The sequence below is a fragment of the Ictalurus furcatus genome, chromosome 9 (assembly GCF_023375685.1).
Source record: "Ictalurus furcatus strain D&B chromosome 9, Billie_1.0, whole genome shotgun sequence".
NCBI lineage: Eukaryota > Metazoa > Chordata > Actinopteri > Siluriformes > Ictaluridae > Ictalurus > Ictalurus furcatus.
In genome coordinates, this window is record NC_071263.1 from 17,616,659 (window position 1) to 17,644,170 (window position 27,512).

Genomic DNA, 27,512 nt, shown 5'->3' on the forward strand with positions numbered 1-27,512 from the left:
ATTGCAGCACTAACCTCTCTGGCACATTATTTATCGGCCGCTAATAAAAAAGAGGAACTGCTGTGACGTGGCAATAAATCTGAATTGGAGAGTGATACTTTACAGGTTTCTAAATGATAGCTTTAACCTCCTGTCTTAAATATTTTTCACCCAGTTTGTTTTTGTCCCAACTCCACTTTTTAAATACGGGTGGGCGGGGCTAGAACCCTCAAAGAGCTCTCTCACATCTCTGCCAGTGAAAACACTCTCAGGACATGTTCCTGCCTTTCTGTCAGGAGTCACAGCTACTTGCAAACCCAGGACATCAATTACAGTTGTGTCAGTGGGCTTCTCCAATCCAGCCCATTATGGGAGAGTTTCCAGATGAGCAAAGATAGTCACAGTGACAGCCACAGGACACAACAAAGACCTGCACGACACATGGCAATACGCTGATCAATGTGTTTACGTGCACTTAAGTAATCTGAAAACTGGAAAATTCCTAGCCAATGTGTCAATAATGTATTTTCTGGTAGGGTCTCTATAAGTAGTGACGATATTAATGTACTTTGAAATAGCAAAATGTGTGTGTTGCAAAATTAATAAAAAAATTTTAATTTAATATTTTAACATGCACAAAATAGAAGAAGAAGAAGAAAAGAGGAAGTTGCTTTGCTGCAAGTTCTTATGGTTGCATATTGTACCTAATACTGTCTTTTCTCAAGCTGTCTATATGCTGATCTACAGGCAGATCGTTTAAGTTATCAGTGGACAGATATCAGATTAAGTGTGTATATGCACTGAATAACCTGATACTGGTCCTAAAATCCAACTGATTTGGTTTTCTGAAATCAAATAACAGTCATAATCCCATTTAAGATATCAAAGTGTGCTATGTATATGACCACTGAAGTAATAAAAGTAATTTAAACCTGAGAACTCCAATGTCCTACTGTAATCCTGCATTCTGACGGATCACTTTTATTCTAGGATGAAACATTTTTATCATCAGAGAAGTGGTGTTTTCCAGGACAACAATGCCCACATCACATGCGGTCATTGAATGAATGGTGTGATGAAATGAAAAGGATCACCAGACCCAGTTGAACACCTATTGGTGGTTTTGGACTAATGTGCTAGACAGTGCTCTCCACCATCATCATCATCATCAAAGCATTAATTATCTTTTGGAACAATGGTGTTCATCACTCCAGTACATTTCCAGAGACTTGTAGAATCTGTACCAGGACATACTGACGCTGTTCTGGTGACACAGCACTTTAAAACGACGCTTTATTATGGTTTTTCTGTTGTCACCCCTTTGTATATACGTGTGTTGCCAGAAATCAAATATAGGTAAAAGGCCTGTTGAAACAACCTAATCTCAAGCAGTGAATCTACTTTAAAATGCATAGTTTTACCTTGTTATTGAGGTCTCTGAGCGAGTCCAGCTCCTTCAATAGGAATGCAATGTTCTTCTCTTTATCCAGGAACGGGACTTGCCTTTTGGTTTCATGAGTAACTTTGGAATTCTCATTGCCCTCATCTGTGAGTCCTCTGAAAAAGACAACAGTTCATTAGAAACGGTCTTATTAAACTCCCTTACGGGCAACACAAACGAATCTGTCACATTTTGACATTCAATTATCAAATACACAAGGGACGCAATTTCAAACTTTCAAGAATATTACTGTCTTATTTACTTTCGAGATATTACGCAAATCATACAGTTGACCTTTAAGCTAATATTAAAGTATCACTGTGGTGTATTGGCAGGTAAATTACTTCTCTCTTTTAAACCACAAATTTGATTCAGTTCTTATTAAAGAGATGCTGAAAATGCAATGTTTCAGATATCAAAGAACGTTCACTTTTTGGTCTATTTTTAACCACCTCACAATGGACATGGACTACTGGAAACATACTTTAGGGACAAACTCTAATGCTGTGTTAGTTGTGAAATGTAAGATAGGTGAAGCTAAACAACTACGGCGCTAGGACAAGATGCATGTTCGTGAGAATTCAGAAACTAAAATATCTGCATTCATTATGTGCTGAACAACTTTCTGTAGACCACCATGTTGAGCAAGATATCGCAAAGTATCCGTTTTCTTAATGAATTCTGTGGATTTTCTCCCAGCACTGAATCATCTATCTGCCTGTCTATGAGTGTTTGCATGTAATAATAGGACAATATTCTTGTTTCATCCTGCCCAGTGTGCTGACCTGGATCCTGCTGACTCAGGTGTAACACAAGGTGATTTGCTGGCAGCCCTGTTGTCTGTCTCCTCTCCGTCCAGGCTGTGCTGTGTGTCGGCTCTCTGGTGGGACAGCATCACCTCCTCTAGATTTCTAACTGTGGCTGGTAGGGGTGGTGGCGGTGGTGGAGAAGGTATACGCACTGGGTCTTCTCTAGCCCTGGGAGAGTCAGGACCTGAGTAAGAAGGAGACGAGTGTATTATAACAAGACTGAAAGCTTTATTCAGACAAAATGATTCATTTCCTCTTGTTCTCTGTGTAAGGAGCAATTGAATTGATCACACTGATTTGTGAAAAGTGTCACCCATGAAATAGCAAAACTATGCAGAGAAAAACGTCACGCCACAATGTAACGTGCAAGACTCTCATTCTCCCGGTTTGAGAAGAAGGTCTGACAGCTGAAAAGCAGCTCTGTTGGTTTTTGGCTGCTTTGCGTCAGCTCTCCAAAAAGGAAACTGGGTCTGGTCATCTTTCACGAGGGAATGTGGCGGGCCAGGCTGAATGACTGGCAGCAAGGGGAAGCATGCTCCTCTGTCAATGTTTCTGTAGCGCTCAGGGCCAGAGTCGCAGGCTAGGAGACAAACACAGAGGCCTGTCTCGCTGGCAGCCTTTCTGAGGATTCGCTTTGTTCTCCTGCTGAGGGTTGGCCCTCTCGCTTACTCTCTCACCACCTCTGCACCAAAACCTCTCACTATTCACACTCCATCAAAATCACTAGAGCAGCCATTAACACAGCAAAGTCATTTACACTCTATATAATCATCCAATCATAGCAGAATATGATTAAAGCTGATGTAAAAAAAAAATGTAAAAATAAAAATAGGGGAAATGCATTACCTGCAATCTTAAAATCATAAATGATTTTGAAAAAAAAAAAAAAAAAATTCTGTAAGCCAATTTCAAAAGCGAATGCCCAGGGTCAAGTGCTACACAGGGAAAAATGCCTCTCCTGCGATTATAAAATATACATAAATCATTTCAACATCAATGCAATTCAAATTGAGTCATTCTCAAACATTGACTACTTAAAGCGCATCACTGCTTCAAAAGCGCAGTCCCTAGAAAAAGAGAGAGGGGAAAAGAAAGGGGGTGTCATCTGCATTAATAAATGCAATGTGATGCAGGAGTCACAGCCTTGCAACCACGATGTCCAAAAAGCTCCAGCTTAGCAGCCACAATTATTTAGCGAAAGGTCAGGTTTTGAAGTCGAGATCAGGGAGGTCTGCCTCGTAGCTTTGTTGCTAGGGCTCTGGTCTCAAGATTGCTGGAGACAGTTATTAGTATTCTCTGTAAGACTCACCAGTGCAAACACCAAATTCAACCATGAATAATAATGCCAAACACACTTATATAAGCCCTTTGTCACATGGCAAATATGCGACTTCTCGATACATTGTTCCTTAACCTGGGTTACTTCTTTAATTTTATTCCCCCTCTCTCAAAACGGAGCTGAGCTGCAACCAAGTACGAGTGTGTTTAAAGTAGCATTTCCTCACAAATGGGAGAACAGGCTTTTAATCTAACTGTGGAGAAGACCAAAGTTATTTCCTGTGGGAACTTGCCAGGAGGAAATTCAAAATAAACTTGGTGCAGAGAGAGAGAAAAAAAAAAATAAATAAAAAAAATCACATTTTGTGTCATAAGTAGTATTAACTGTCATTACATTGCAGCACCTGATAACAGACACAGAAAAAATACATATCAAAATAAATAAGTAATTAAAACCAATTAATAACAAAAACAATTTATATACTAATAATTATTACAAAGTTGCTATTTTTCCAGTCTCTGTCCTAGTGGTTATTAAAAATCTGTGTGGTGAGTAAGAGCTAGAAGTGGTTTAGCAAGAGTCCAAATGTATATTTGAGCAGAGTGTCAGAATAAATTTGCGCATCGGGAGTGTTTGGTGAAGGGTGGGTAAATACATGTGTTGTCATTCCAACCAGTTTATCTAAATAGTGGCTCTGCCATAGCATTATGGCCTACGCAAAGTTATTACACGACAGACTGACACAGTGGTTGAAGGTGATTTACACTTGTAAATAAATGTTTATGTATTTCATGGAACAGCACGCAGGCAAACAAGGAGGCTCTTTTCGAAATCTTGAGCCATTTGTTCAAAACAGACAAATGCTTTTGTGTGAGAGAAAAAAAAAAAGAAACAAAAGAATTATGGAGTAGCACATTTATCCAAAACACACAATAGAGCGACCACGTGAGAAATAGACAATGCTGTCAACGGACATAAACACTATTTTTCTACAATTTACTTATTTATCTTTGGATTCATAGAAACATTACATGTAGTTTATTTGACAAAATAGTAAAACAGAAATGCACAAGACCATGAATAAGAATCAATTACAAAATTATCTTTTGAAAACAAAATACCTTTCAGCTTTTTCTCCGGGGCCACTGTCTCCAACGTAGCTTGCGAGATATCTGGACTGGAGCCCTGACTGCAGAACCTGAAAACATCACACCAGCAAAGAGGACGAGTAAGACGTCAATAGCATGAAATATAGTACAAAGTATCTCCTTTCTAGAGATGTTGTACGCTACTGGTCAAAAGTTTGGAGACACTTGACTGAAATGTTTCTCATGATCTTAAAAATCTTTTGATCTGAAGGTGTATGATAAAATGTTTGAAATCAGTGTTGTAGACAAAAATATAACTGTGGCAACATATTCATTTCTTTCATTAGAAAACTAACATTTTATTTACAAAAAATATATTTTTTAAATGGATGACTTGGAGTGAAATATTCCGAAAAGCAGCCAATAAGAGTCCAGCGTAGGTGGGAACTCCTTTAATACAGTTTAAAATAAGCATCTCAGGGAAATTCCTCAAGAAATTGGTTGAGAAAATGCCAAGAATACATTCCTGAAAATTCGAGGCAAAAAGGGTGTCTACTTTGAAGATGCTAAAATATTAAATTATTTAGAATTTTTTATCACAACATAATTCCCATAGTTCCATTTGTGTTATTCCAGAGTTTTGATGACTTTATTATTATTATTATTCTAAAATGTGGGGGGAAAAAAGAATAAAAAATAAAGAATGAGTGTGTCTAAACTTTTGACCAGTAGCGTACAAGGACAAAAGGATGAAGAATATTGATAAAGTGGACATCGTTGTGAACACTTTGATGGACTTGCCCTTGCTATTCTAAGCCGTGAGCACAGGTTGTACATGAGGTAAATATCAGATCTTAGGAGTGAGGGAGCAAGCGGGAGAGTTCTGACTCAACAAGGCCAGAAAGCGTTCGGCCAACAGAATACATCATGCTACCCTATACTCAAAATTGACGATAAAAAAAAAATCCTCATGTCAGTAGAACCCATGTGATTTCTGAATATGTTATGATCTATAGTATATAGCGTACACTTTACATTTTAAGTACGCACAATGGATTTTTGATAATACTACTATGTTTCAAAAGTGATATCAGTACACTGTGGGGAAAAAATGCTATCAGTACAACTTGTGCTTGTAATTTGTTTACTATTATCTTGTTGACTAGAGGTGCTATGAAATGTATATTTAGCCACAGACAACAGGTATTGTTTGGAAAAAAAAATTGCTTAACAAGCATCATCAAGTCAACAAGTAATATGAGAGACACAGGACAAAAACAACTGAACTGTAAATAACCAAATATGGAAGAAAAGCAAATGCATATTGTACAATTATTGTAATAACTCAATATCACACTACATGACGCACCATTATTTCCCCTATGTGCAGCACACTTACATCCTCACAACAGAAATGATTTGTATGCAATTTCAAAATGAACAAACCAAACTAGCAGCTGTTTTTTTTTTTTTTTTTTAAAAGACTGTAACATCATTTTGGATTTAGAAAACATCTCTGCAAAGATGTTATTACGACAGATGATCACTGGCAGCAACGTACACTGATAAACATTCCCACATATTAAAAACTCATCCATAATTGTCGCATGTGGGAGAAAGCCGTTAACAAACAATGTAAAATGAGCAGTGAAGCATCTTTACCCAGGTTGTGGTGTGGTCTCTGAACAATGGCGCTTTATAGGGGACGGCAGCCTTTGTTTCAGTTCCTCATTGACTTTGGGATTAGCTGGAAATATATAGAAGGTATGATTAATTTTTGAGAGGAGGGGAAAAAAATGCTTTTCATCACAGGCACTCAGTCAGGCTCTTTCCATTAGACTTAGAAAGGTTAGTATTAATTATAGCCTGTCAATATGATCTCAGGGGTGCTAGGTGGAAAGCGATCTTTAATAACTCCTGGCACATAGACAGCACAACAAGACAGGCAGCTTTAATTTGCAGAGTAAAATTGTGCTCCAAGACTTTGCTTTATCCCCTCCACTGTGTACCAGAGCTCTACCTAACAGTTTATGAAGGACTAATGAACGAGGGCAATTAACAAATCGTAATCCCATCATGCAATCGTTTTAATGCTTTTAGCTATCTGGAAAGTAAACAGACGTTTAATACAGCTCAAGCCATATCAGATCCTTGTTAGGAAGCGCCAATTAAACTTCAGCTTCTAAGGTATAATTAAATGACGGGGGATAATTTAGTTCCATAAATGCAAGTTAATTCATAAGCAAGCAACAAATAGGCAGGAGGCAATTAAGAGCAAGGCTGACATTCAGAGATAGAGTCTGTTGCGATGTGCTGCCACATGCAGCAGTGGGACTGGGCTACCCTCTAGTGGTGAAGCCAAAGACAAAAAGCTAATTAGTCCCAATGCAAGAGTTCATTGCTCAGCTTTGTTCTGGACACACACTCCACCAATATTCAATACTGCCATATAGCAATCACACTGAAAGACAATATCTTTATGTGACCAGCTGACAATGAACTGCTGATTCAAAGACGTGACGATGTTGAGCTTCTCTCTCATCGGTTTCCCAGCAGCACTGCACATACCAACAGCAGCACGTCATTTGGACTGGATAGCGATCTCGTAACCATTTTGACGGTGTAAAACAAGTATAATTTGGTCTCTAGCTTAAACTGGAATAATACAGAGAAAAAATGCGACGTAGAAAGAGTTAGACTGCAAAGACAGGGAGACAGACAGACAGACAGACAGGGGAAAAAAGGGGGGGGGCATTAGGGAGGTTGGGTGCTAGACAGGGGGGTGACCCCCGGGGCAGATGCCAGTGGAACGTTATCCCTGCGTTGTAAGCCAGCACACACTGCTCACACACTATTCAGCTCAGACACAGTCAGGCGTGAACGGACAACTGGCTTTTTGTGCGAGACACCACGGGGCTCCATTAATCTCAGTGATAGACTCTGGGCAGGAGCTGGCCCTGTGCACAGGAGTTTCAGACACAGGGGAGGAGGAGAGTTTTCAGCTAGTAGGTATGGCTGAGCAGTCTCGTAATCCTTTATCACAAACATGAGAAAGTAGCTTTTGAAAAGAGAAAGGAAAAATAAAACCGAGCACACAAACACGACCTTTCGATAGTCTTGTAATTTTCAGCGAGGCACACTGCAAAGACCTCGGAAAAGGGCGCTTTACCAAATAAATTTGGATTGATTCGCTGATTGACGCCGTTTCCTCAGAGAATTACCTGGGAGGAACTTAATGAAACTGCTATTCTGCAATAAACCAATACTGAGGAATAAAAAAGCGCTCCCTCTCATTTAATGAAAGTTTAAACTGAGTCGACTGTAACTCAGTCCTGTTTCCTTTGAAGAGTTTCTGATGCCTTTCCAGATGGTGAATTAGCATCACATCTACATTTCTACATAATCTGTAGCCTCCTCATGACAGATTAATGAGCTATTAGCATTAGCACACACAGAGCACTACTGAAAGCCGCTTTTATAATAGTGCTTTTCCAATGTGCTATTACTACTCTAGGTTTGTTGTCCAGACTTTCAGTTCCACTGCATTCAAAACTGGCTGCATAATTAACTATTGATATGTTGGTCTATTACACCTAATAGCAATTAAGACTGTTGGCATGCCCCAAAATCTTGCTCTAATGGTTTAATAATTATCTATAGTAACACCATTCTATATACACAAAAAAAAAATCATGGGCTAAATGAGTTTATCAAAAAGCTACTTAAACTTTTCACATTTGTCCTCTACTGTCTCCCTGTGATCTTCGTTTTCCTGTCTTGTAGACTTTAAGCGAATTGCCTCTGTGGGCTACTTATTATTCATGTACAATTATTGCAGCGTAATGTCTTTAAATCCTTTTAAATGACCATTCATGAATTGCATTCATTGAAATTGCCTTTGATGTCTGTCAAAGACGAAATTCTTCAAAAAGAAGCGTCTAAACCCAATTACAATCAACCAATACAGGATTTTGCATTTTGTCTAATATAAACTAAATTTCATTAATTTTTTAAGCTCTTTTTAATACATTTCTACGGCGGAAAAAAAGTTTCCAGATTCCTCAGTCTGTCATTTGTATTCCAGCTGACTTTATGAATATTAATAACCATGTTATCCTGATTAAATGGGCTTCACACAAAATCCCCATGAATCCACAAGCTCAGGCTTCTCATCTTACCAATTCTTTATGAATTTTGATACGGACATTAATCTGGAGAGAAACTTAAAGCAGGTATAATTGTACACTGTGCCTGTGCTTTCCAACCATAGGAGAGACATGATTCGGGAAGAATAAACAGACGCTCCGCAGGGTGTGTATGAGGCACTGCATGAACCTGTCTTGTCTTGGATCAAAAGCTGTTAGTCACAATGTCTCTTATGCACATATATTGTTTATGTTCCGTCAATCAGCTACAGTACAAGCACTGTATGTCTAGCTTGTTAAAAAACACCGTACTACGTAACTATCCGTACATGTTTGGTTAATGCCTACTGGTTAGCATGCTGTCCATAAGAGTCAAATTTAACATAACCTGACATATGAATGAAGAGTGAGATGAAGGGACAGAATTAAGAAGACAAACATTTGTTAATTATCCTTCTTCCTAGCTTATGTACCTGGATCATTCAACACGCATTTATCTGAAGCAGAAAAACCTTCATTCAAGAGAACATAATTACACCTAATAGTTAATGAAATGGGTCATTATGTCCTAAATGTTAAATTCTGGTCTTGACAAAACGATCTCCGATAAGACATACGGACTTCAATTTGTTCAGACAATTTATAGGAAATGAAGTAAAATGGGCTTTTTTTTGGTCATTCAAAATGCTATGATTGATCTTTTGAACATTTATGAGTTAGTTACCTTTTAGACACATCATTTCATTTAACTGTAAAAAAAAAAAAAAAATGAAAAGAAAATGAGGAGCATTTGTCAAGTTGCAATCTAAATGATAAATACTGTTCTAGCCGAGTTGATGATTAACCAATTTTGAAATATAAAAGCCTGAAATGTGAGAGGAAGAAAGCAATAATAAAAGAACTGACAAACAACTGACAAATGCAAACGGACCAAAATGCAAATACATTTTAAACCAGTCAATAAGAGTCTAAATATTACTCTTATTCAGGTAAAATGTTCTGTAGCAGCAGATACGGCTATAATTAGCCTTAACATACTGTTCTACATTACTCTTGACATCAGATATTTATGTAGCCCCCCAAAAAAGTATCTGGAAATACATTTTTATGGGTCTGATTATAGGAGAAATAAGCAAGTCCTTCACAAGTACATAATGACAAGCTCTAACTATGTCCACTCTGTGATTGAGTGTATAGCCCTTTGTTTCTTGGATGATTGAAATATCTAATAGGCAGTTTGCATGCTATGACTTGCAGAAACGGTCTTATAGGCCTAAACTCATTCTGAGAGCAGGCGTGGTGGTAATTGAATTGAGATTGGGGAAAATGAGGAAGCAGTGCTGTCTCAGATCCTCTTGATGGATCCGGCCTCGGTCGCATCTAACAAGCCGAGATTTGCTGATCCCCAGGCATTAAGAGGGGAGGCGCAATGACCTGCCAAATCTAGCAGGATGAGTGCCTCATTTTCCTGCGTTCCAGCTAATTTGGGTGTGGGAAAGCCATGAGCTGTAAGGAGAGGGCAAGAACTTCCAACTCCTGCCTTCGCTCTACAGCATGACCGCTTCGGAGTGCTTTGTGAAGCTAAACTACCCTAGAATAGATTCTCAAAAAGCAATATGTTAGCATCCCATACTAAAATATCAGAGACCAGGAGTCCTATACTTTAGAACAAATTGCAGCACTGAATGAAAAAGAAAAAAACCCCAAACACTGCACTCAAAACAACAACTCCTAAAATAACACACAGCCAGCAGACTGCAAAGAATTAAAGTAAACTGTATATAACAAGCTGCAATATGCAAAGAAGAGAATTTCACTGTGCTGTAATATAGACATGACAAACAAAGGCTGCTGCTTCTTCTAACATCACTTTAAGAAATGACAGTTTAATTTAGAGCCAGTTCTTGCATGGCATCGCATGTGACGTCCAACACACATACTTACACAGCAGCTTGCTAATATCCGAGAGTGAATAAATAAAATAAAGTCTTCCATTTTATCTGGACAGTCCATGTACAGTGTACAGATCGACCAAAACCAGATTTTACTTATTAAGTAATAATGTAATGGTCTTCTTAAGATTTAAAATAAGTTACTCACTGTACATTTCTAAAACAATGTTTTAGGCAAAAAAAAAATGTTTTACATGAATAAAGACAGACTTTAATAAGTGGAAAATATGGATAACTGCATGTTGAAAACTGAAGTATCTGACGTATAAACAGATTTTAGAATGGAAATTATTATTCCTGTTTTAAGAAACATATTCTCTGGTGAGTTTATTAGTACTGAATAACGTACATGTGATTTAGCTAAATGTTTGTAGCTTGAAAGACGAAGTTGTTTCAGGCAGAGCACTTTTACAAATACTGTTTCTATATATTTCTTTTATGTCAATAGTGAATATTTTTAGAGACTCTGTACTTTGCTGAAGGTAACCTCAAAATTGGCTCGGTAAATACTGGCTAAGCTGAGATTTGCATTGGCTAACATTTGGGAGGGAGAGAGAGAAGTTATTTGAAGATGAGCTTAATGCAGTGAATAAAAGGAGAAAACAGGAGGGAGAAAGCTTTCGCTCATATTTCAAGGGAATATACTGTAACGTTATTGAAGCAGAAGCAAGGCAATGAAGACCTTTATACTGATCGCGTGTCTTATCCATAAATGCTCCTCTTACCACAGAGATTTGAATATGGAAGAAGTATTTTATTAGAACTCGGTTCTTAATAGTTTGAACACATTTATTTAAAATCTATATTACATGGTTTAATGAAGATAATGCAGTACATTCAGGAGGAGAATAAGATTTCCAAAAAATGTGAGTATCACATTTTAACATTAAGGCATTTTTAATAGCAGGATTTTCCTTCGTGTGATTAATTAGTAAACTGTATTTCTTGATAAGTAACCTGACTCACTAAAAGCTTTGTTCATTCATGTGACATTAGAATCCTTTTCTACAGAGTTTTGATTTATATGCTGATCATTTCACCACCCAACCCTGCCCCCCAAAAAAAGAAATTCCTTTCTATGGGAAAAAAACATAAATAAAAAAATTAAAAAATTCCAAGTTCAAAGCATGAGGTTACAAGCATTTTAACCTGAGTGTATAAAACTACAGAAAACAAAGATGTATTGTGGTAAGTACGGTTGTGAAACTGGCGCAAAGTGGCTACGCAAGCCATGAAGCTGCTATTAGTCATCTCAGAGACGCCGAGCAGGAGAGGTGGGGCTCAGGAATGGAGTCAACCGAAGGTCAGCTGTCTCATGAGAGACGCTTGGACCGGGAGTTTCACCCTCTCACCTTCTTGCCGTTTCTATTCACCTTATGCAACAGTTTCACTGAATCTGTTACACAGGCGTAAAAATGGCTTTCAAATAATACTCGTTCACGGACAACAACTGACCAAGATGGAAACGAGTTATATGAGCCCTTTGGTCAAAACAAACCCTATACATAAAGTGATTGTAAGTATGAAATGTAAGCTCTTTTTTTTTTTTTTTTTAAAAAAGAGAAAAAAAAAACCCACAGTCAAAAGGTTACAAATCCAGCTTTATTGCTGCGCATGCCACCTCGCCTTGAGCCCAACACTAAAACACACACATAGCTAGTGGTGTGAGAATCCTCGGCAAACACTTCTACCTTTGTTCTGAAAATCCTTTCTCCAACACGCACTGCAAAGTTGAACTTTCATGACGTGCCGAATCCAAACAGAGCTTTTCTCTCTCTTATCTTTTTTTTTCTCTGAAAAGGATGAATGATGCTTGTGCTTCGACCTGTCCTTTAGGCAACCTAAACCTAAAAGACTAGGGTGCTGAAGTGCCAAGACTCGAGAGTCAACACACTAGAAAATTCCAGTGTTCTCTCTCTCTCTATAGAAAGATACTAAATAATAATGAGCTGCACAAAAATATCAGTATTTTACCACCATCTTCACTTCAGCTGGTGGTATTGTGGGAGGTTAAGGCATGTAGGTGGTATGTGTGTTCACACCGAGATGTACATCTTTGCAAATATTTAGTGAGGAGCTGATATACAATTGAATGGCTGTATAAGTATATACTCTTTGCAGATACAGGCTGACACACATGGATTCTCACATGCTGGTATGTTTTTCTCTAAAGGACAAGCAAAACTGAAAACTGACTTCCACAGATCATTTCAAGATTTCAATGCGTATTCAAGTTTTTAACATCTTAAAAATAAGCGTAAGGAAAAGTAGGGATGTGGTGATCTGACGTGATCATTAATATTTTGCCTGAAATCATCGGATTGGTAGCAGGTTGGATTTTGGATATTTTCCAATCTGATCCCATGATGCAATTATTTATGCAGTGAATGCATGTGATGTTGACTGAGGAATTCAACCAGCTTAGTTAGAATCGTGACTTCCCACCATTAGCTAAAAAAAAATAATGAAATCAGGATACCCTCAAAACACTGCCTTCACAATTATTAAAATGAAAAGCAAAAATCTTGAATCATAATAGATTCCTATCTGAATCCATATCTGTCAATACGCAATAGCTCATATTTCAGTGTTTTAATACATTTCCCCTTTGCGTTTCAATAAGTCACAACTAAAAATAATGCTAACTCTCCATAATGTGAAAAAGACACCATGGCATGAGAGCGTGTTTCAGAGGGGGAATGTGTTGGCGGATTGAGGGGAGGCCAGGGCAACAGGACCAGGCACTCAGTCCTCATTACCACTTGATGTTTGAACACAGGCCACAGGAGAGACCGTTTGAATTGCTCCCTGTTCAAACAGTTCCCAAGCATCTGTGGTTCACACCAAAGCTGGGCCTGTTTGTTTTCCTCTCTGCTTCATGGACCATCACTAGGTCTCCCGGAATCCCGCAACTGGGTGGCAGCCTAGTTTGCATCGTGTGGGCGTCAGTTCAACTAGATGTAGAATGGAAATGCACGCTGGGACAGAAACGTATCTGTTAAGTGTTGCAGTGAAATAACTGCATTTCTCATGAAGGAAATAATGAATGGAAAACAAGTTCCTTCAAATATTAACCTTGACAAGACAGACCCAATTCGTCTACGTGGAAATGAATGTTCATTTCACAAACAGTTCTTAATGTAAACTATTTTTGCTAGCTGGTATAATTATTTTTTTAAAAAAATAAAAGAAATAATGCGATTTAGTCACAAACACACAGTTTGTGTGAAGGGTCTTTGGTGGAAGATCATAGTAAGCAGCCTCGTCTCAGTTAAGCAATGCCCACCCTGGGTCTAGTCCTTAAACTAACACACAGAGACAAAAGGGGACAGAGCCTATGGAATCCCTCGATCTGTGTGCGTACAATTCTGCCTTGCTGGACCACCCACTTAGGCAGAGGGCGAGCCTATTAGGCCACTCGGCACTCAATTCCAGGGATTTTGAACTTCAATGGGACCCACATGGAAGCCGCGAAACTGCCCGCAAACGCGCCTCCTGCCCTCCTAGGAGGCGAAGCACGATGCGCAATCAGGGTGGGCGGCTGGCGGGGAAAAAAAGACAGAATACCGGACCATGGCTGTGACGTACCACCACAAGCTGCAGTTGTCAGAACAGAAGTGATAGGACTAAACAGTACATTTCCTGCCTGGGAGGCTGGTGCATAGGGAAGGGGACCAAAGGTTATGTCAAAGGTCGATCCACCTGCTAAGAACAAAGCATGTTGAGACTGTAGCTTTTTTCCCGCCCTCCTTGTGAGGAGCAGCTCCATAGGAAGCATGCCTTGTTTGTTATTATGGACTTGTGTGTGTGTGCGTGTGTGTGCGCGCACTGAATTTGGACTGCAAAGAACAATTTAACCGTGTAAGAAAACAACCCGTAGCCAGACCACAGATCAGTTGTAATAACACAATCCTACCCATGGCCGTATGCTTATTCCAAACAACAGTGGACAAATAAACACAGCAGGGATGCAGAAGGTAAAATAACACGTTCAAACACCATTCCCCACACATGAAATTTAATTCTGGATTAAAAGTTGCAAATATAATAGAATTATCTCCAAGCTATAAAATATTTATGCACACACATTTATGCAAAACTGCCTGAATCTGCCTGCTCACTTGCCATATTAAGCAACACAATGTAACTAATTTAGTGAATAAATGTGAGTTTAATAACATTTTACTTTTCATTGACCATATTCCTCACAGTGTTGTCCTGTGCATAAGCCTCATTATACAAAGTATTTTTTCTTTTTGTATATACCTGTAGCACCTAGCAGGGAAAAAGTCAGAGAAAGACATCTGACTCACATTTTTGAGGTGTGGCAAAACTTCTAATCTAGCAGAGAACACACAGTTCTGTGCAATAGTCTAAGACACATATAAAGAGCAGTAAATGGTAGTGAATGAAACAAATTCAATATTTGGTGTGACAAAATAAATAAATAAAATAAAATAAAATAAAATAAAATAAAATAAAAATAGTAGTCTCCAGAACAATTAGTGCAGTTTTATAAGGAAATGGGCTGCAAGTATTATTGAGAATCTTGCAGAACCAGACATGGTTCTTCTGGAGACTTTGACTGTCGCACTCGCTTCTTATTTTTGCTGCAAAACCCAGAAGCCTTCATTGTGTTTTCTGTGTGAAAAGTGTCTTTTACGTACTATTCTGCTTTCTTTACTGACATACAAACATTTTTCTGTAACATTTAATTTTGTGCTGGAAAACGAATGTTTGGGAATCTAAAACATTTTTGTACTGACTCGATAATGTAGAAATCATAAAATAAAAAAATCTATAGCAAAGAGTGTACTAAAAAAAAAATAGGGTGCCTAAGACTTTTGCACAGTAGTGTACATAGACATATAATATTGATGTATAATATCATGTGTAATAATCCTGATTTGCTCATGTATAAACTGAGCCAAAGCACAGGCTAGTTTCTGCTGTGGAAGGACAACATGATATTGAAAATCCTTCACATGTTGAAATCGTCACAGTTTGTACTCTATATAGCTCTGAAACCTGAAATGAAGTGTCTTTCCCCTTTGCATACCTGTCACCCAGAAGTAAAGTTATCAACAGTTTTAAACTCTGTTTCCCCCGAAATGTGAAAAAGGGAGAAAACTGCATTGAGCATCACATTCCTACAGCCGGTATCTGATTACAAACTGAATCGATTAGGATTATATTCATTTCACTAATGCACATAACTATCCAACTTGATAAAAGCCTGACATTCAATGTGTGAAGAAATCACACTTTGCTAGCAAGGTTTTAGACATCTTTAATCAGACTGGCTCCTTACACAACATCTTTGCAGGAAGATAGCTTTCCAAATTTAAAGGAAATAAAAACATCACCATGTTGTTTATATTTACGGTTTCTTAAAGATGAGATATCAAATTGTGTTGTAGCAGAAAAACTTCTTTTGACCAACACTTGTTTTTTTTTTGTAATCTTTTTTGGCGGTTTGCCAGAATTCAGCTGCAGTGGCATCCAACAGGTTTTCTCAGCCCACTACATGAAACACCTGATGAAACACTTATGAGTATCGTGTCTACTGTCACTGTAACTGACAGGAGTTTAAAATCTGTTTTTAGCAACTGTTTCCATCTTCTTCCTTATTCTAGCTAGATTACATGTATGTAAATGTTGGGTTATAGAAAACAATTTCTGAATTGTGCTTTAAACGCTGAAAAACAATTCTCTCTTAGCAAATGAAAATATCTTGACTTACAGTCAAATTTATCTAGAATATCCTATTACAAGAGTACAAAACAAAAAACAAATATATGATTCCTAAAATAGTTTTCCTGGACATTTTCAGCTCATTTCAAACTTTACATTTTCTTGTTCTACTGGCAGATAATTTTGCTAATTTTAAGCAATTATTTCTAGATAGAAGCAAAATTGTCTGCCAATAGAACAAGAAAATATAAAGTTGGAAATCAGTTGAAAATGTCCACAAATAGGTTTAATAATCTTACATTTGATTGAAGTGTAATCTTATAAAAGGAAATACTAGATAAATGTGACTATATTCAAATTTTTAACTTAAGATGTCATTTTTTTTTGCAGTAAATAACACAGCCAAACAACTTTTTGTTTGCACTTTGTTATCAAAAGCTCAGCAAAACTAAATATGGTGATAGACATTGTCTATCTTGAAAATGGCTTGTCATTTTTTGGACATACCCACCCATAGATTTAAACTCTTTTCTATGCGGAAATATTCCATGGTCAAGGATTTTATACAACCCGCAAAATATTTCTTATTTTAGGATGAATTAGGGACAAACTGACAATGCCTAGCCACAATGGAAATCTACAGTAGAGGTTCATCAGATGCTGCCTACATTGAAAGTCCTAATTGACAAGGTTAATACCAGTATTTTAATTAGATTAATACCTGCTGTATATATGAAATACATTTTACAACAGATGAGATAAGGCTCAGCTGGAATTGTTTCATGTTTCCATAGCTAAGAGACACTGAACAATGAACCTGCCCTAAAGTGTAGCTCGTTATGAAATTTCTGTTTATGCATAAAAAAAGTGTGTGCAATGCTTACAGACACATTTATGCATGCAAGCTATAATTAAGACATTAACCGTTCAGATGTGGTGCACTTAAATACTCCCCCACCCCCAACAAGCACACTAAAAATGGGCAAGCAGCCCTGCCTGCAGGTGCTCGCACTTGCACGCACAACTGAATCCTGAAGCCTCAGGTGTCAGGATATGCGTTAAGTAAGATCCTGTTTCCAGGTACTGGCCTCCACCCATCTCTAGGATGCAATGCTTTAGGTGGCTTTGCACCAGGATGTCACAGCCTATCAGTGAAACGGCAAGCGAAGCATTACATCAAAAGCAAACATAAACAACACCAGAGGGCACAGCATGAAGGTCACACTGGAAACATCAGCCTTCACAATACACACTCAAGACTGCCAATGCATACATGACACTCATGTGAGCACTATCTCTTTATCTAGGTGTAGTTTTAATCTCAATTACAATGGCGCCAGAAACTGATTGCTACAAGCATGAACAACCTCACACCTCCCACATAGTATTCAGTAAGATACAACAGCTCTGTTGTAGTTTTTTTTTATAAGGAGTGACTTTTTTAGCCAGAATAATCTTGCTGATTTCAGTAATTTTGGATAGATTTTAGTAATCTATCCAACATCCTTCAATAATACACTTTCTTATTATTTACATGTTGTTAGTTATGTCATTCATTTATCTTTAGTAACAGCTTTACACTGGTCAGAGTCACAGAGGATCCAGAATCTACCCCGGGAACACTATTCCCCACACTTCCTCATCAATAAGCAAACACCGTCATAACTATTTGGTATTATTACTGTCTCAAAATGTAACTTATGCACAGGAGTATGCTGTGAATTAAGGGTGTACTAATTTAAAGTATCCCCTTTACAACTAGGTTCACTATTCACACAGTAAAACTGAATGCCATAACGAGTCAGTCAGAAATCAGGATTGTAATGACTATTTGAAATGGTAAGGCTGCCCTCTTGTGGCCATATCAATGTCTGCATGCTCATTTTGATTTAATACAGTTTTCAGTCTAATGCTGCATTTATGAGGCTCTCACAGCGTTTAAATACTATTTTTATATATAGAACTTTTCTAGACACTCAAAACGCTTTACATGGGGGGGGGGGCTGCTCCTCAACCACCACCAGAGTGTAGCATCCACCTGGATGATGCAAAGTGCGCCAGAACGCCCACCACAGACCAGAGAGGGTGATGTAGCCAATTCAGAGACAGGATAGGGTCACTATACTGGGGCACACAGACCCCACAGTGAGCGCCACCTGGTGGCCTCACTAATACCACTTCCAGCAGCACTAATACCACTTCCTTAGTTTTCCCCAGAAAGTCTCCCATCCAGGTACTTGCCAGGTCAACCCTGATTAGCTTCAGTGTGAAACCAGGCGAGAACTGCAAGGAGATATGGCGCTGGTCAGTCACTACCTGTCTATTCCACTCATGATCATGATCATGATCATGTACATGTACATGTACATGTACATACACGCAACCACAGTGTGCATTAACAACAACGTCCTACAATTTCACTCCGTTCACTCAAACTGTATGCCAGTACATAATTGGCATCATTAAAACTTAGGCATACTACTTAGTTGTGCATTATGTGGTTTCGGACTTAGTCTTGAATTTTCTCTGAATGTGCATTGACTTGGCATTCACAACCATGAGATTAATCTACGTGGTGGAGAAGGACAGAGCACAACCTACATTACAAAAAGTTCTTCATTCAGTAGCTTGCAACAGCATTCTTTAACTAGAAAGGCTGAACTATTATAAGCATTTTTGGACAGACAACAGACATCTCACATAATTCCAATATACCTTTGTACATATCAACAAGTGAATCCTTCAGCTCTTGTTTGAGCTTCCATGGCATCTGATGGTTTTTCTCCTCACCCTCTGAGCAATTCTCCCTGAATCGATGAAAAGAGGACATTAGAATCTTACACCGTTTTCAGAATGCATCAGAGTGCATCTATTATTGTATTGTGTCCTGTAACAAGCTGCATTACACATACTTCAGCAATGTTTCCATGCACTTCAGCTGAAGTATGACAAATATTCATTCCTTGTCCTCTCTTTCCAAGGAAATAGACAATTAACTGTTGCATGTTAATTTTTTTTTTCTTTTTCAATACAATACCAGTATCAAAGGTCTGGATATCAGCCGATCTTTACAATAATCAAGTAATTATTATTAGAAAAATGGTTCCTCAAGGATTCTTTGGATTAATACATTTCTAGCTAACTGTGTGAAAGGCTCAACTTTGTTGAATGGTTCTACGGAGAACCTTTAAGGGTTCCTCCTTAAGCACAAGCTGAAAGACCCTTTAGGGTGATAGACTTAGCCTTGTTTTCCAAGTGTGTACCTGTAAGCTTTTAATACATGTATATCAACATGCCTTAAAACAATGTTCACAGTGTTGTGGACCAGAAAATCATATGGTCACATCTGATCTGATACCAATCCAGCATTTCAGTTCTAGTATCTGTCTCAAAGGGTCTGAGAAATAAAGAATTTTGTGTATTATAAATGGAAGGAATCCACTTGAGCTTGACAGTTAAGCTACAAAGATGAACTTGAATGACTAGGTGATAATGGGCATGTGTTTTCTTTTTCACATAGAATTCCACCATTGGTTGCTGTTACAATTTGAAAACCTGCTGACATGAGTATGTATTTTGGGACATCAGGTAAATTGGGACAGTATAACTTATTATATAATAAGTGTTATATTGGACAATATAAATAGAATTTGTTTTCTTGTGTGAAATTAAAAACCAATGTTACAAAGCCCATGCAATGGAACTAAATGAAAAAAAGCAACTTGACCTAATTCACATGACATCATATAAGGGGGCAGGGCCAGAATCAAACAGGAAGTTGAGCACAAAAACTTTGAGGTATGAAAAGTGACATGCTTTGACTTTCTTTTTTTTAAAAAAAAAAAAAAAAAAAAACAACAAAACAAAACAAAAAAAAACAAACAAGGTTATAAAATTATCATTGCTATATATATATAATTTTTTGCTTTTTTGACATAATTGGGCACACAAACATTTGATCACGTGTATGTATGTGTATATATACACACGGGTGCATCTAAAAAAATTTGAATATCGTGGGAAAGTTTTTTTTCCATAATTTAACTCAAAAAGTGTAACGTTCATATATTCTAGATTCATTACACAAAGTGGAATATTTCAAGCCTTTTTTGTTTTAATCTTGATTACGACTTACAGCTCATGGAAATCAAAAATGCACTATCTCAAAATACTAGAATGAAGAAATTATAATACAGAAATGTCGATGTGAGAAGATCTCTAATCAGCTAATTAACTCAAAACACCTGCAAAGGTTTCCTGAGCCTTTAATCTCTCATATAGATGTTATATACACACATACACGCTCATGCATGCACACAAACAACCAAACGCACAAGTGAGCTCAAAGTGCAGCCTTTCAGTTTTAATTTCAGGACATTTACATCCAAATCACTTGAACGGTGTAAGATTTGCTGCACTTGTTATATTTCTCATGATGTTGTTCCATGACCAGAAAAGGTTTTTTTTTTTTTATGTTTTTGAGGCAAAGTAATGTTATACAGCTAGTGGAATTCATGTATAAATTACTTTATTTATTCTGGTGAAGCCTTCTCTTCATTGCTGACTTTGACACACCTCCTGGAGGTTGTTCTTGATCTGGCCAACAGTTGTGAAGAAATTTCTTCTGTCATACAACACACTTCTGGTGTTTTGGTGCTCACCAATGTTCACACCCGATGGGTTTGTTTTGATTTTGTAATGATGGCTTGCTTCCCTGGCAGTGACAGCTCTTTGGACATCATATTGAGAGTTAACCCCAACAGATTCCAAATCCAGAAAGTGCTACACCATTTACCTCAATTAGATGTAAATAACCTCAAATTAAAGACGAAGGTCTGCATTTTGAGGTCATATTCATTATTTAATTTCAACTTCTATACACTGTGGTAGACTTCTAAAACAACAATAACTTTGTCAATGTCTAAATATTTATGGACCTGACTGTTCCCCTTTTCGGTTGCTCCTGTTTGGGGTCGCCACAGCGGATCACCGTCCTGGGTGATTCTAGCACAGCACAAGTTTAACACCGGATGCCCGTCCTGACACTACCCTCCCCATTTTCCAGTCTTGGGACCGCCACTGACTCCTGCAACCCTGCAGTGCCTGGGGTAGGTTCACGCTCTTTCATAATTGTAAAATTGCTTTAAAACTTTTAAAAATCACATTAGTCAAAATCAACAAAATATGTCATCTGGCCAGGGGTGTCCAAACATTTGCATGCAACTGCAGCTGAATTCAACCCATATAGGCTGTACAACCTTACATTTTCCAACACTGAACCCTTCTACCTATATTACATTAAAGATTAAGAATAGGAGGTCAGTTTCTCCAATTCACAAATTTAATTTGCAAAGACATATTAATTAAACTAGATATAGTAAATAAGCCTAATACACAGAGGTATTGGTATGTGTGTATGACCGAAAGGAAGAGAGGAGGACACTACAGTACAGCCTGACATCAATGTGACCACACCAGTATTAAGCAACCGCTCAGCTCACACACTCTCTCACACACTCACCTTTTGGCACACAGCTCATTCTCCAAGCTCGAAATTTTATGTTTCGCTCTCTGGATTGCTGTTTTAACATCGTGTGCCATGCTGTGACAATTCATAGGTTATACATGAGAAGTCGTCGCTAATGTTATTTGACCATCAGACTTGTTCTATGCGGCGTCTCCGCTTACACTGGCAATGCAATGCAACTTGATACAAGACAACAAACTCCTCACTCCAGGAACACACACACACACACACACACACACACACACACACACACACACACACACCTTAAAAATGCAAAAGTTAGGCTTCCCTCTAACTGTAGCAAGAAAACCATTTTCTTGTATGCAAACTCCGTTTTAGCAAGTTAGCTTACTTATTAGCTAGCAATTGTGCTTTCTTTCGGTTTTATTTTTACTCCTTTTACTTTTTCTTCTATGTTAAGGAGTTCGTTAAGGAGTTCAAGCTCGCTGTTAAGGAGTATGTTAAGGAGTTCAAGGAGACGAGCTCGCTGTTACAAGTTACTTGAAAACAAGTTATTCCAGGTCATTAAATGAATGGCAAAGTGGACACAGCACTAGCTGTCACGTTTATTATAAATGAACATGGCAACGACTTACCACAGAAAACACCACCATGTTGAGTTTCTTAATCTAAGCTACTTTACAGAAAGTTACTGAAGTTGTATTTTCTACAGCTGCAGTCGACACAGACCCGCTCCATTTTACAGCCCATGAGAAACACTGAAAGAAGGACGAAATGAAAACTTTTACACATTTTGTCCACCAGAGGCCAGACGCAGACAGTTAACCACTTAAACTTGTTCTGAAGGCCATACTTATCCCTGCTCACTAAACATATATATTGGAACCCTCTCTTGGTATTCACAAAATGCTTTTAATCTGAACAATTTATAACTAAAAAAAAGTTGATTAAAAAAGGTAAATAGTTTTTTTGTATGCACGCTTTGTTACCCAATACTGTAACTCTTGTTACCTGTGATCACTACCTCAGAATCTTAACAACTAAACTAACACTAAACCCCAAACTTACATGCACCAACCTCCTGGCCACATTTATTTATTGAACCTGATATTGAGGCCCTTATATTTTATGAAGCAAGAGCACTTGAGAGTTTTGCATGTTTCCCGTGTCCGTGTCGGTTTCCTCAAGGTCTCCAGTTTCAGGTTCCCTGTGATGGATTGGCGTCTCCTGGCTCTGGATCCACAGTGACCCTAACCAGAATAAAGCAGTTACTGAAGATAAACTAACGAGTGAATCAATGAATAAAGGATAACAACAACAATAGAATACTGTAAACCCAATGTGGTAAAAATGTGTATTTTTTTTTTAAATACTTCTTTTTTTTTTAAATAAAGTTTAGTATGATTTTGATAATAGTCAAGAAAAATAGTGATTTTGGAGTTACACCAGAATCAGTGTATTTTATTTCTGATCAGGTTTATACCTGATAGATAAACCTTGATAGGTTTATGTATCAGATAGTACAGTCTATACCTATTTTAGTACAGTCACACCAATAAATATACACCACACACAGGCACATCCATCTCTGAGCAAATGTTATTATAGAATTTATACAGAATTAATGAACAATTTCAATATCATGTTCTTTTCATAGTAGTGTTGTAGGTGTTCTGACCAATTTCCTTGGCTATTAGGACATATAAAGTGTCTATAAAGCCAATACATTAATGTAAATATTAGGCACCAAGGAATAAGTCAGATATTTTGTAAATGAATCTTTTTCCTATACATAATATTTATATAGTTCCACCCTTTTAGTGCAGCCTTTTTTGTTGTTTTACCAATCCTTGCCTGAAAACCTGGACATGCCACTGACAGGATACTTTGTAAATAAATAAATAAATAGATAGATAGATAGATAAATATTAATAATAAAAATTAACAAAATCCATAGGGAATGCCATTGTAACATCTCAGAAATAAACTCATGAGACATACTGGGTTGTTAGGCAAACTGATCATACCTAAATGGACTTGAAAGTGCAACACGAAATAGAGTAAGATCATTGGCTTTGAATTTAAAGTTCTGTTGTAAATCAAGTCTCTATTGATTTTTGCCATAAAATCCATTCCAGCAATGTTTTTTCAGAGACATTACAAAGCTATTTGTAGCTTTATTAGTCTTTGCTTATTGTGGGTTACTTGTTATTATAGGGTATCAGCTTGGATTGCATATTTGGATAAAAAAAAAAAAAGAATGGCAGGAAGTATTATTTCAGTAAGTAATGCAAGGTTTCATCCAAAGTTTCCATTCCTCCCTGTGGTTTTTAAATTACTGACACTTTTATGTATTGGGGCAGTACAGGGGTATGATGCTTAGTGTTTCTGCTGCAGCTCCAGGGTTCAATTCTGAGATCGGGTTGCTGTCTGTGTGGAGTTTGTGTGCATATTCACTCCATGTCCGTATAGGTTTCCTCTCAAAAACATACCACTAGGTGTGAATGCGTGCGTTGATTGAACGAATAACTATGTATTCAGATGTCCTCTTGGTGTTTACAATATTTAGCAGTGCTGCACCCTCACACATAAGCTTTATTCAGCTTTAGCAGTGTGGCATCCTTATGTGAGATACCACATCTGCACAATCTGCATTCTTATTTAAAGCTATTATACAATGGAATAAGCTCTCAACTGATTTAAAAACCTGTACAGATAATAATTTTTTTCCATTTTATTTTTCATAATAAAAATGATTATAAAATGATCAATCATGTCTGCATTCAATTACTAGGTAAAGTAATCACAGGTATCCTCTCTTACCTGAACTATTGATTGTAAATACTGTACAAGTAAAAGGACAGTAAGTATTCATGTATTCATAAACTTACTGGACATAGTAATGATGTATATTCTCTCATAACCATTTGTTTCCTATGACTACTTACAATCCCAATTCCAAAAAAGTTGGGATGCTGTGTAAAATGTAAATAAAAACAGAATGCCATGATGTACTGTAGATGATGAGATATTCATAGTCTTCACAATTTTACATTGAGGAACATTATTCTGAAATTGTTCCCCAAATTGTAGATGCAGTTTTCCGCAGATTGGTGAACCTCTGCCCATCTTTACTTCTGAAAGACTCTGCCTCTATAAGATACTCTTTTTATACCCAATCATGTTACTGACCTGTTGCCAATTACCCTCCAGCTGTTTCTTTTTAGCAACACTTACTTTTCCAGCCTTTTGTTGCCCCTTATCCCAACTTTTTTGAGACGTGTTGCAGCCATCAAATTCAAAATTGTCTGCACTTATAAAAATTACCTTATTTTTTTCTTAAAATGGTACATTTCCTCAGTTTAAACATTTTATATGTTTTTTTATGTTCTATTGTGAATAACATATGGATTTATGAGATTTGCAAATCATAGCATTCTGTTTTTATTAACATTTTACACAGCATCCCAGCTTTTTTGGAATTGGGGTTGTATTACCGTCGCCACTCAGTGGCTTACTCAGTTGGGATAAATTTGCACCTTTAATATCTGTATACCATGTTGATATTTCTGTAAAGCTGCTTTGAGACAATGTCTATTGTAAAAAGCGCTATACAAATAAAATAAATAAATAAATAAATAAATATTCTGTAAATGACGTGTAGTGTGTGTATTGATATGGTAGGTGGCTTGCTGTGTATTCAATTCAATTCAATTTTATTTGTATAGCGCTTTTTACAATAGACATTGTCTCAAAGCAGCTTTACAGAAATATCAACATGGTATACAGATATTAAAGGTGCGAATTTATCCCAACTGAGCAAGCCACTGAGTGGCGACGGTGGCAAGGAAAAACTCCCTAAGATGTTTTAAGAGGAAGAAACCTTGAGAGGAACCCGACTCAGAAGGGAACCCATCCTCATCTGGGTAACAACAGTTAGTGTGAAAAAGTTCATTATGGATTTATATGAAGTCTGTATGGCCTTAGGAGCAGCCGTAGTCCCAGCAGTCTGGAATTAAAGAAGATTTGAGCTCCATCCAGAGGCAGAAAGGATCTGGATCTCTAGTATCTCCATAAATTTGTGTGGGGCTCGGCGAAAGGAGAGAGGGAGAAAAAAGATAATTATGACTGCAAAGTAGTAGAACAGAATCTAGTCAGGGTAGGCTTGAGTAAACAAATACGTTTTAAGCCTAGACTTAAACACTGAGACTGTGTCTGAGTCCCGAACACTAATAGGAAGACTGTTCCATAACTGTGGGGCTCTATAAGAGAAAGCTCTTCCCCCTGCTGTAGCCTTCACTATTCGAGGTACCGTCAAATAGCCTGCATCTTTTGATCTAAGTAGGCGTGGCGGATTATATAAAACCAAAAGGTCGCTTAGATATTGTGGTGCGAGACCATTTAGTGCTTTATAGGTTAATAAAAGTATTTTATAGTTAATGCGAGATTTTACTGGGAGCCAATGCAGTATTGATAATATCGGTGTGATATGGTCGTACCTTCTAGTTCTAGTTAGGACTCTAGCAGCTGCATTCTGGACTAACTGGAGCTTATTTATATTCCTACTGGAACATCCAGACAGTAAGGCATTACAGTAATCTAATCTAGAGGTGACGAATGCATGAACTAGTATTTCCGCATCATGTAGTGACAATATGTTTCTTATTTTAGAAATATTTCTGAGATGAAAGAAGGCTATCCTAGTAATATTATCTACATGAGCATCAAATGATAGGCTGGAGTCAATAATCACTCCAAGGTCTTTAACTGCTGCACATGATGAAACAGAAAGACCATCCAGAGTAACCATGTGATCAGAAAGATTACTTCTAGCTACACGTGGGCCTAATAAAAGTATTTCTGTTTTATCAGAATTAAGTAGAAGGAAGTTAGTTAACATCCAATGTCTAATGTCCTTTACACAATCCTCAACTTTACTAAGCTTCTGTCTGTCCTCTGGCTTCGCTGAAACATACAACTGTGTATCATCAGCATAACAGTGGAAGCTAATTCCATGTTTACGAATAATTTGACCTAGGGGTAGCATATATAAAATAAAGAGCAGTGGGCCTAAAACAGAACCCTGTGGAACTCCAAAAGTAACCTCAGTACGCATGGAGAATTCACCATTTACATCTATGAACTGATAACGATCGGTCAGATAAGACCTGAGCCAGGAGAGGACTGTTCCCTTAATACCAACAACATTTTCTAATCTATCAAGGAGAATAGTGTGATCTATAGTATCAAATGTATGAGAGTATTGATGGTGGTTTGGGATAGGTGGGGATGTGGGGGTTGTAATTCAGGTTAAAATCATAACTATGCATGTTTTATTATTGTTTGTCTCCATTAACCTATGCCTAGAGACTGCAGAAGGAAATAGCTACCCTGCTGAAAAAACCCCTAATAGAAACCCTCATAGAATTTGTAATAGTTTTAATGGTTATAATGGGAATTATACTGGCTTTAATTGAAACTGTAAGGGTCTCTGTGGGTCTCTACTGGTAATTTGTTGCCTTCTATTGGTGGCATGTTATGTCTAATGGATACCATTAAGGGCCAATAGTGGTAATGGTAATGGTTTTAATGGTTAGCTGATGGTTTGTAATGGTATGTGTAGTTGAAATCATTAGA

The 27,512-nt window shown here is 37.6% G+C and overlaps 1 protein-coding gene across 3 annotated transcripts in view; it reads right to left on the minus strand.

Annotated features, from left to right (window-relative positions):
* The window catches only part of mipol1 (mirror-image polydactyly 1), a 50,448-nt gene extending 27,702 nt beyond the window's left edge, over positions 1 to 22,746 (minus strand). Inside the window, exons 1-6 of one of the 3 annotated variants that reach the window (XM_053632833.1) lie at positions 22,511 to 22,746; positions 19,103 to 19,194; positions 6,259 to 6,343; positions 4,630 to 4,706; positions 2,206 to 2,413; positions 1,401 to 1,536 (exon numbers count right to left, since the gene is read on the minus strand). In XM_053632833.1, coding sequence (XP_053488808.1) covers positions 1,401 to 1,536; positions 2,206 to 2,413; positions 4,630 to 4,706; positions 6,259 to 6,343; positions 19,103 to 19,157 — 561 coding nt within the window. In that variant the 5' untranslated portion in view covers positions 19,158 to 19,194; positions 22,511 to 22,746. The other 2 variants (XM_053632832.1, XM_053632834.1) reach the window with 2 other exon arrangements.
* Positions 22,747 to 27,512: the final 4,766 nt, after the last annotated feature.